The 10,460-nt window shown below is 50.5% G+C and overlaps 2 protein-coding genes across 2 annotated transcripts; both read right to left on the bottom strand.

The window, feature by feature from the left end:
* Positions 1-172: 172 nt before the first annotated feature.
* CUNH1orf56 (chromosome unknown C1orf56 homolog) lies at positions 173-2,517 on the bottom strand. The gene is made up of 2 exons (XM_034989976.1): positions 1,395-2,517; positions 173-394 (listed from the first exon to the last, which is right to left on the bottom strand). The coding sequence occupies exons 1-2, from the start codon at positions 2,442-2,444 to the stop codon at positions 374-376; spliced, it is 1,071 nt and encodes a 356-aa protein (XP_034845867.1). The 5' UTR covers positions 2,445-2,517; the 3' UTR covers positions 173-373.
* Positions 2,518-3,309: 792 nt separating this feature from the next.
* Positions 3,310-10,332, bottom strand: BNIPL (BCL2 interacting protein like). The gene is made up of 10 exons (XM_034989974.1): positions 10,028-10,332; positions 9,172-9,267; positions 8,685-8,749; positions 8,256-8,480; positions 6,042-6,224; positions 5,754-5,856; positions 5,038-5,169; positions 4,136-4,222; positions 3,862-3,960; positions 3,310-3,390 (listed from the first exon to the last, which is right to left on the bottom strand). Exons 1-10 carry the CDS (start codon positions 10,069-10,071, stop codon positions 3,354-3,356), a joined length of 1,071 nt encoding a protein of 356 aa, XP_034845865.1. The 5' UTR covers positions 10,072-10,332; the 3' UTR covers positions 3,310-3,353.
* Positions 10,333-10,460: the final 128 nt, after the last annotated feature.

Genomic DNA, 10,460 nt, shown 5'->3' with positions numbered 1-10,460 from the left:
TCTTCCTGTTCCCTCCTCTTGGCATTCTTCTGAGATTTTTCAAGTCTTTAAAGAATCACTTATTTAAAAACAACTTTGCAAGTGAAGAAGAGGAGCAACATCAACATTTTATCCTGGGGTGCGGGGGAGAGTATAAAATACGCTGGGGGCAAGGGAAGGGATCAGGCCCGATGCTGCTGGTTACACAGTTCAGTTTTAAGGTTCAAGAGATTTCTGGTCTCCACCCTCAGATACCTCTGTAAAAAGACACAAGACCAAACATTTTTTTTTTCTAGTTTTGTTTTTCTGTACTAAAAATATCCAATGGGTGCTGGGATCAAAAAGGGTGGAAAGGTTGAGATGCTGACACCTTCTGTTGTGGATGAAGTGTCCATTACCTGCGGTTTCTCTCTATCTGGGTAAGGAAACAAAATAGAAAAAGGGGAAATATTATAACTACATCTATATTTTCCCTTCCTTGCTTCATCTCCCTCCCCAGAAGCCCTCATTCCTTCAACACCACTGACCCCTGTTTATGCTGCTTTTTTATACTGAACGGTATTGGATACCCAAGGAGAAAGACAAAAACTGGCAAAATGACAGACCACATATACTATTTTATCGTCCTTCCCTTCTCCCCAAAGTTCCTGAAATCCTGTCAATTGAGAATATTTTATCCAGTCAGAGCCTTTGGTAGTTCATTTGGTAAAGCAGAGGACTATCCTTCCCGAAGAATTCTTAAATTGCTGGAGATAATCCCAGGGGTTCTTTGCGATAGTGGTGGTTAGGGGCATCAGCACTAGGGTCAACCAATCCTGTTGTGACTGTCATTTACTAGCTTTGTAAATCCCTGTTCCTTCACCTGTGAAGTGGGGATAATTATACCTCACAGTATTGTGAGGATTGATCCAGGTCAAGTGCACATAGTAAGACCTCAAATATTGGCTGTTACTATTTTTTTTTTTTAAAGATTTTATTTATTTATTTGAGAGAGAGAGAATGAGAGAGAGCATGAGAGGGGGGAGGGTCAGAGGCAGAGGGAGAAGCAGACTCCCCGCCGAGCAGGGAGCCCGATGCGGGACTCGATCCCGGGACTCCAGGATCATGACCTGAGCCGAAGGCAGTCGCTTAACCAACTGAGCCACCCAGGCGCCCTTGGCTGTTACTATTAAATTGCATTAATAAACTGAGAACTATTAATATCTTCCATATCTATTATCTGCATCAAGCATTGTTGATATATCTCTAATCTTCACAATTTGGGCAATAATCCTCCCATGACCAATGATACACATTGCCCATTAACCAACCAGCAGTGGCTCAAGAAATAGGTGGACTCAGTGGCTAACGATGTAACCAGTATATTATGCATCAGTGACCAAACGAGGTAAGTAACACCTCATGCAAACACTTACTGGTTGCATGTCTGTGAACACTGCAGACAGACTGTTCCAGATATCCTCCAGTCCGATCCTGACCCGTCTCCAGAAAGCAAGGGCTGGACTGGGGCTGCGGCTGGGGCCAAAGAAGAGGAAGGGGGTGGGTCTGATTCTAGAGCTGAGGGGGGGTATGGGAGTGGTGGTGGTGGTGGTGGTGGTGGTGGTGGTGGTGGTGGTGGTGGTGGTACTGGTGGGGGTGGTCTGAGTGGTACAGCGGGTGTCAGAGCAGAGATCCGAGTCCAGAGGGCACTCCTCCCGAAGCCGGTTGCAGGGGCACTTCTGGTAGGTACAAGGCCGGTGCTCTGTGCGCAGCTGGCTCAGCGCGCCAACACGAAGGCGCCCAGAAAGGCCCTGCAGCTGCCCGGCCCGGGTCCGGCTCATGGTGCCCGACTTGCAGTGGCAATGCCACGGGCCCCAGGGCATCAGCACCAGCCGCAGATCCTCCGGAGGTGGTAGCGCTGTGTATGAGGGCTGTTGCCACCGGTTTGGGGTGGACCCTGCTGTTGACCACTGGCTCAAGGTATTGTCAGGGTGCATTATGTCCCCAGTAGACTGCCAGCTTTTGGTCGGCAGGTCTGAAGACATCCTGATCTCAGGCTCCTGGGTATTTGCTTTAAACCTTGAGCTGGGCACCCTCGCTGTGTTGTAACTCCTGCTGAGAGACGCTGCAGTGATGTTATTCTTTCTGGCGTTAATCACAACCCCCTCTTCCAAAGACTCATCCTCCTCGGCCGACACAATCGACTTGCTGACGCCTGTGGCCACTGTGGAGGCCAAGAGCTCCGCAGCAGCCGGGCCGGCCAGGCGGTCGGCACTGGCCCCGACGTCATCCTCATCCTCTATTGTTACCTTCATCCTCCTGGGACCACCGGTCCGGAGGGTGGTCGGGGGGTGGCGGGACATGGGGACCCCGAAGCGTAAACTGGCCGGCTGCGTCTCGGCGGAAGTCAGGCCTTGGGCCCCCGCCGCCCGGGGTCCCAGACTCAGCAGCAGGGCCCAGAGCAGCGCGCCGGCGGCGGGGACCATGGGGCCGGCCGGTGTGCGGCTGAGTGGGAGGCCAGCGAGGGAGGCCGGGACTCCTACCTGCTCTCCCTCCCTTCCGCTCTCGACCTGGCGGGTCGTTTGAACCGCGGCCCGCGGAGGGCGGGGGGAGGGGGACTCCTACGCGCGCGCCACGCCCCTCCCCCAGGCCCTCGCGGAGCAGCCCCGGGGGCTGAGCTCTTTCAGCTTAGGAACCACTGCGTCCAGAACTCCGTGCCAGAACCGACGGACGCATTGTGATGTAAGGGGCCCGGGCAAATAGGGCACTTCCTCGGAGCAGGGCTTAAATCTCGCATCGCAGTTTATTAACCGCTACAGATCTGATTTGACTCAAGAGGACAAAAGTACAAGTTTTGAAAGCACTCCTTCCCAGACTCACAGGCAGCAGCTGTGACAAAGAAGGAAACCGCGGTTCTTCAAGATTTAGGGAGCTGACTCCTGGTTCCCAGCAGGCTGCGTGGTCAGTTAAGCCCTGCCCTCCCCTCCACCTCTCACCGAGCTTCACAGACTGCTAGAATGCCCCAGGTGGAAAGGGTCTTAGCACCTTCATTTACAGGGGAGGAAAAGGACACTCAGAGAGAGGCAGTTATTTGCCCAAGGTTCTGCAGCTGAAGCAGGACCAAAACCCACAGCCTTCCCCTTTCCTGCACAAGATGCTGCTACATGCACCCCTCTAGCTGAAATGATGATCACCAGGCAGATCAGGTTCCGGACCTTGGAGCCCTGCTTCGAAGGCAGGGTCATGAGAGGAATGACACCCCAGTGAAACGTGAAGGTCCAGTGGTACTGGGGTTGAGGATGAGATGGTTGAGGGAACAGCCCAGATGTTTCAGGGTTAGGGCATAGGCAGATCAAGCTTTGCTTGGTTCTAAGGCCCTTGGTTCCTGTCTTCCTCTAGGTCCCTCCTGAGCCATGGAGATCCCGGTCCAGCCTAGGAGAGAAAAACAAAAAAATGGTTCAGGAGCAGGACCTAGGTTTTACTCACTGGTCTGGGAGAGAAGCCAAAGAATTGGAAGAGTCTGAAGATTGGGTGCTTGAGCTGGTGGTCATCAGGCTCCTTTGTTCCCTAGTACCTCCCCACTGGGTATTTTCTCTTCACTGCCCTTCTTGACTTCCTAACTTCTATGGCTGATCCCAATCTCCTCTAAGTTCTGTGCTGTGAATATTCGTTTATTCTCTGATGCCTCAGCACTTATATGTATAGTTTTTTTTCATTTGTTCTTGTTGGATGCAGGCCTTAATTTCTTCTCTGGGTGGGTGCAGTTTTCCCAGATATACCGAAGCATGTGGAAGCAGGGCCTCTATCTTTTAGTTCCTCTTCATCTCCCCCAAGGCATTAAGAAAGCAGGAACTGGCTTTATACATCCCACCCCAAACTTCCCTCCTTAAGCTCGGGACTCACTGTCTGACAGCTTCAGGGATGTGAACCTGATCCAAGGAGATGAGCTGGGCCAGCTCTCCCAGGCTGTTCAGAAAACGGATCTTTCGTGTGAACTTGGAACTGAAAAGAGAGGATAAACCAAGTTACTGGGAAGAGGGTTCCTGGAGACCCTTACAAAGGGAAATGTGGCAAGCAGAGCATGGTTAAGGCTAGAAAGAGCCAGGGTGGGGCAAAATCTTCTTAATCTTGATTTGGAACATGGGGGCAGGGAGGTCCTTGGCCTCAGAGCTGGTACCTGATGAAGGGCCGAAGCAGTGCCAGGAATGCCTTCACGTACCAGGTGGCGTGGACAACCACCAGGGCGCGCAGGTTTTTCCGGAGCCTGCAGAATAGGAAGGAGATCATTCTATTCTTCTTCCACCTTCATGCCAGATGATCAGGTGGAGCTATGTTCTGTGCTTTAACTTCCTTCACATCTGCAGTTTCTAGATTTCTCTGGCAGTTGGGTCTAGTCCCCACAACTTGGCCTGTAATCTGAGCTCCACCCATTGTGTTTAGCCCTTCATGCTCCTCATTTTTAGGCAACTCCCTTGCCAGAATCCCTCTGCCCCATCTCCCTCCTGTGCCCTACCCTCACATAAATTCTTGGCTACTCCTTTTCCCATGCCCCCCACGACCGGGACAAAAACAAAAAAGAATGAGCTAGAAAAGTGAGCAAAGGGAAGATGGGGGAAAGAAAAAGGGAAAAGGAACATCGCGGGGAGCAAAGCCATAAGGGTCAGGGATGAAGGCGGAGAGCAGCATACGATGGCGGCCTGGGCAGTAAACTAAATGGCGAGACGGGGAGGAGAGGAAGGGGTACCTTCTATGTGGCCGGCAACACGCCACACCGATTTATTGGGTTTTCACCATGGCCATTGGCAAAGGTATCATCATTGCCATCTTGCAGAGAAGGAAACTGAGCCCCAGGGAGGTTAAGTGACTTGCCCAAGGTAAATGATAGAGCAGGTAAATGACAGAGGCAAGATCTGAAACCAGATTTCCCTGACTCTGCGAGTTCAGAAGACAGGAGAGGCCTGGTAAGGGTTGTAGAGGGAGAAGGAAAAGAAGAAGGGACTAAAATGGAAGAGGAAAGAATGGAAACAGGGAAAGAGAAAGCGCAGCGGGAGCTGCAGCCATCCTGTCCTCGTGGCTCACCGCCGGTCCAGAGTGTGGTAACACTGGCGCATCCAGCCCAGAGGTGGGACCTGGGCCCTACTTGTGCCTCCACTCAAGTGAACAAGCAGATAATTTTCAGCGACCAGCAGCTCCAGAGTTCCCACCATATACCTGGGGGGAGACACAACTGTCAAGGGAGGTACACGCTTGGGGTTGTGGGGAGCGAGAGGGACATTATTGTAGACTCTGCAGTCAGCTGCTGATCGTGCAGGGGGTTCTTTTTTCCTTTTTTTTAAGATTTTATTTATTTGGGGCGCCTGGGTGGCTCAGTCGTTAAGTGTCTGCCTTCGGCTCAGGTCATGATCCCAGGGTCCTGGGATCGAGCCCCGCATCGGGCTCCCTGCTCAGCGGGAAGCCTGCTTCTCCCTCTCCCACTCCCCTTGCTTGTGTTCCCTCTCTTGCTGTGTCTCTCTCTGTCAAATAAATAAATAAAATCTTAAAAAAAAATTTTTTTTATTTATTTGACGGGGGTGGGGGAACACAAGCAGGGGCACGGCAGAGGCAGAGGGAGAAGCAGGATCTCCACTGAGCAGGGAGCCTGACGACGTGGGGCTCGATCCCAGGATCCCGGGATCACGACCTGAGCCAAAGGCAGACGCTCAACCGACTGAGGCACCCAGGCGCCCCAGGGTTGTTTTTTTTTCCCTTTTCCCTCCCTAACATCCCCCTGAAGCCCCTCAGGGCTTCCACCTCACCTGAACAAGTGCTCCATGACATAAGGATAGTTGGGGATGCTGCTGCTCGGTAGGTAACAGGAAGTGAAGACAATAACAGCGTTGAGGCCATCACCATGGTAACCTGGAGAGGACAAAGGGAAAATTCAGTCCACAACTATGTAGGACAGTACATCTGTTGAGGCTGAGGGACTCCGAGGATCTCTGGAAGTTACAGAAAGGATTTTGAAGCCAGGAGCTGAGTTTCCAACTTCGGCATTTGATTCAAGAAGTCACGGTTCTTCCCCCTCCACGTATGCGAGCCATTACCACCATGAGAGAGGGCTTTCTTGTAGAGCTCAATGACAGTCATGTCCACTCGCTGCTCCCGCTGTCCTGTCCGGAACACCCTCCAGTGACGGCCGTCTTCTCCAACCACATCCCACACACAACCCCGGCCCAGCGTTTCTGCTGCCTCACTGGCCCCCAGACCCTCTGCCCGGGGCAGGTCATCTGAAAGAGAGGGATGGGGAAGGCTCGATAAGGCACGGTACATGCCTTCAGTATCTTCTACCTTCCCCAGGTTCCTAGAGTTGATTGCTCTAACCGCTCATTCCTCAGTTTTTTTTCCTAGGACTCTAGCCCTAGTTTGTCCAATTAATCCAGTGCCTTGCTGGTTTCTCTTTCCTATGACTCACGATCCTCACTTTTTCACTAGACACTGGCCCTGAGGTAACCCTGCACTATGGTAGGTCCATGGCCCTTGCCAGTATTAGTTTTTTTCTAGATTCTTTCTTTCCACGCCTTTCCTTGGGTGAGCTCATCTGCTCCCATGTCTTCAATAACTACCGGTAAGGTGATGATTCCAAATTTGCCCCTCTAACCCATGTCCCTAAATGCTTAGAGGGGACATCTTTAGTTTGTGTCTTTCTGTCATCTCCAAGCCACCAGACCCAAGTGTAATTCGAACTCATTCTCTTCCTCCTCTCTCCCATATTTCCTTTCTGGATGAATGACTCCATCCATCTAGCTGGCTGAGAGAGAAAACTGGTATCAAAGATTTTCTTCTGTCAGCCTTCAAGCCAACTGGACCCCAAATCTTCTTCCATATGTCTCCATTATATTCTCTTATCATTCTTTCCACTACTACTGTCCTGATTCAGGTTCTTAGCATTTCTCACCTGGACTTAGTGCTAGCCACCTAACTGGTTTCCCTGTCTCTAGTCTGTTTACTCCATTCCACCCTCTACCCCACAGCTTGAGCAAGCTTTGTTTTCTACCCTAGCTTTCCTACTCAAATGGCAATATACTATACCCACTAATTCTGCATGATCCTTCCATAGCAATGGAAACAGCTGCCTCATCTTAAAAAATGGTTGTCTAGGGGCGCCTGGCTGGCTCAGTTGGTGGCGTGTGCGACACTGACCCTTGATGGTGGGGTTGTGAGTTTGAGCCCCATGTTGGGTGTAGAGATTACTTAAAAAATAAAAATCTTAAAAAAAAAAAAAAAAAAAAGCTTGCCTAGTATTTAGTATTCCATTGCATGGATGCACCATATTAGAATCAATACTCTACTGACGGACCTTAAGTTGTTTCCAACCTCTTTAGATCCATTAAATCTGATCATGTTACTCCCTTGATTAAAACCACTCAGTGATTTCTCATTGCCTACAGGATAAAATCTTAACTCCTCAGTGTGGAAGCAAGGACCTCCATGATTTGACTCCTGCCAACTTAACACAGCACTCTGATTCAGAAGTTCAGGTGACAACTTGGACATGTGATTTGTGTCTGAAGTCGAGGGCAATCTTGTGGGTGAGCCCTTAACCTGTGGGGTCTGTCCTAACTCCTGTCAAGCACCACAGGTGAACTCTAGGATGCCCTGTTGATGTCTGGAAAAGTGGAGAAGTGGTTGGTGTGGGTAAAATCCATACATTTGGTGTCGGAAGTGTCGTGAGTAGAGAAGAAACAAAGTTTTCCTTAATATCATAATACTTAATACTTTGAATTCCCCAACATGTCCAACATGCCCTGTTCCTACCCAAGTTGTTTCTTCTACCTAGAATGCCTCCCCAGCTACCTGATAAAGACCAGCTCAGAATCACCTCTTCTGTGAAGTCTTTGCTAATGCCTCTCAGGCAGAACTGACCTTGTCCATATCCCTGCTGACCGTCCCCTACACATATGTAGACCATAATCTTCAACTACACTTATTTGTATATGTGTTAATTTCTTATTAAACAGAGAACTCCCTGAGGGTAGGACGGATCTTACTTACCCTTAGAACTCGGTTCTCGCCCAGTAATAGCATGTAACAGTCACTCAATAAAAGCTTCCTAAACAAAGGACCCTCCCCACCCCTCTACTGACTACTCTCACATTGGATCTACAGACTCGACCTTTCCGTTCTGAGGAAATTAATTTTGCTGACCTTACCACTTGGCCCCCACCTTATTGTTTCTGACTTTCGTCCCATTAAATCCACCCTGAGCTTCAGCTCTAGCTTCCACTTGTACTGGCTCAGGCCTCAGGTCTCTTTCCCACCTTCCCATTCAAATTCATGCCCACTGTCCAGCTGCTCTGAGTCTGATGGGGTCTCCACTTCATCTACGTCCAGGTCAGAACTGCCATCAGGAGAGGAAGGTTCGGAGCACGTGGGAGAAGTTCCGTCGCCTCCAGTCCCCTTAGTCAGATTCAGTCGCAGCTCTGGGGCAGAAAGACGCTTACGCATGGGACGTAGGCCACACAAAGCTAAAGTGCTGGGAGTACCTGGGGTCAGGAGAGAGGAGAAAAGAATAGAAAAGTATGTGTGTGTTGGCAGGGGAGGCTGGAATTCCTGCATATGGTAGTGATATATGGGGTGAATTCTAAAGAACTTACACAGGGAATATTTGAGGAAAGAGCAGGGGAACCACAAACGGATGAGGGCGGCACAGCCCTTCACTGGCCTAGAATCAAGAACTTGAGGCCTACCTGTCTGTGAGTCTCTCTCAGGATCGTCAGGATCTTCAGAAGGGTCCACTTCTTCAGGAAGAAACCTAGAGGGGAAAGATTACAAAGGGGCAGAAAGGCAGGTGAAACGAATCAAGCCAGGTATCAGTTGATCAATCCTCTCACCAAGGCACAATTCTTTTTTTTTAAGATTTATTTGAGAGAGAGAGAGAGAGTACACGAGCCAGAGCTGAGGGACTGGTGGGAGGAGGCACAGAGGGAGAGGGAGAGGGGAAGCAGACTCCCTGCTGAGTGCAGAGCCCAAGGCGGGGCTTGATTCCAAGACTCTGAGATCATGGAATCAACTGAAACCAAGAGTCAGAGGCTTAACTGACTGAGCTACCCAGCAACCACCCCGCCACGATTTTATCTTATCTTATCCCCTCTGCCTTCTTTGAACCCCTCCTTCCTTCAAGTCCTAATTCATCCTTCCGGTCCGCCATTCATGAGCATCCCTCACAGTCCTCACCTGGGGAATTCTTCGTCCTGCCATTCCTCCTTCAGCTCCAGTCCCCCAAGTCTCAGGGATGCGGCTGGCCCCACTGCTTCAGCATTCTCCCTGGCCCTAAGAGTCCCCAGGGGGAGGGGGTGATCATGAGACCAACTAGACAGTGTCTTAAGGGAACTGGGCTGTATGTAGGAGACACTGGAAAAGACGTCAGAGCTTGTCTCTGGGACAGATACTTCTACCACATCCACCACTTCCTGGAGACAGATGAACCCTCCTGTGGGGCTTAGGAGCAGAGGGAAGATGGAATGTGCAGCTAATCGGATCTACCTCTGTGGCGTTGCTCCGCCTACAGAGTGGGTAAGGATATTCCACATTACACCTGGCTGGAACCAGACAGACCTGCCCAGCTGTCACCAGGCAGAGTTGGGGAAGATGGCACCTCGTCAGGCCTGCCTTTCCTCCACCACACTGGGGAGTGGTGAGGGAAAACCATGGCAGAGGTGGAGGGGTGGGGGAAGAAGGTAAGGAGGGAGACAGATTTGCTGGGAAGGAGTACCTGCACCTAAATTTCTTTCTAGGTCAGCTTTCCAGAGGGCCATTCTGGGGAGTGGGTGTTAGAAAACAGACAACAGGCGCAGTTGACACAAAATAGAGAAGCTTCCTTTAAAAACAAAACGATAGGGATTTATCCTGAAACCCCCAGTTCCCCATTTCCTACCTAGAGCCACCCTACCCCTTCTCTGCAAATTCATTCTCTTGCAGTCACGTCTCTTCCAGGAAGCCAAGATTTGCCCTGGTCAGAGCTGGACGGTGGGAAAGTCCCTCAAGACTATTCGTTGCTTATTTCCAATCAAGCGAGCCAGATCTTACTTACCCAAGGTCTAACGTCTTTTCTCCCGCTTCTTGCGTGGTTCCCATCTTCACATGTCTTCCTGTCTCCCTTAAACACTTGCAGCTTTCTGGGAGCTGGTTGTCCCAGGTCCCCAGCACTTCTGTGTTCTTTTTCTCTGTCTCACTGTTGTTGCTCTCGCCTCCAAGGGGGAAGGAAGTATGGAAGGGAGGTAACCTCACCTTCAAACAGGTTTTGCCACCTCCCTTCCTTTCCCTTCCCAAGCAGCAGGTTTGCCCAAAAGAAAAACCCTGCCTATGTGGGGGCGGGTTTTAGGGAAGAGAGGACATTTTCTAAAGTGGCTAGTCTTGGGGGAGTCGAGGAAGGCAGTTTGTTTTCCCTTCCAGACTCCTTATAACTTCTGGAAGCTGCTCTTTAAAAAAAAAAAAGAAAAAGGGAAAAAAAAAAAAAGGAAATG

The sequence above is a fragment of the Mirounga leonina genome, unplaced genomic scaffold, assembly GCF_011800145.1.
Source record: "Mirounga leonina isolate KUSES-001 unplaced genomic scaffold, KU_Mleo_1.0 Mir_493, whole genome shotgun sequence".
Classification (NCBI taxonomy): Eukaryota; Metazoa; Chordata; class Mammalia; order Carnivora; family Phocidae; genus Mirounga; species Mirounga leonina.
The sequence above is the reverse complement of the archived record's forward strand: the minus strand, read 5'-3'. Positions and strand labels throughout refer to the sequence as shown.

Excerpts from the sequence above, each read along its gene's own strand:
- CUNH1orf56 (XM_034989976.1), bottom strand. The coding sequence starts at position 2,444 with ATGGTCCCCGCCGCCGGCGCGCTGCTCTGGGCCCTGCTGCTGAGTCTG. Across the intron at positions 395-1,394 it reads TGTTCACAGACATGCAACCA|ATAGAGAGAAACCGCAGGTA; the intron begins GTAAGTGTTTGC and ends TTCCTTACCCAG.
- BNIPL (XM_034989974.1), bottom strand. The coding sequence starts at position 10,071 with ATGGGAACCACGCAAGAAGCGGGAGAAAAGACGTTAGACCTTGG. Across the intron at positions 9,268-10,027 it reads GAAAAGACGTTAGACCTTGG|GGCCAGGGAGAATGCTGAAG; the intron begins GTAAGTAAGATC and ends GGGGACTCTTAG. Across the intron at positions 3,961-4,135 it reads CTGCTTCGGCCCTTCATCAG|TTCCAAGTTCACACGAAAGA; the intron begins GTACCAGCTCTG and ends CTCTCTTTTCAG.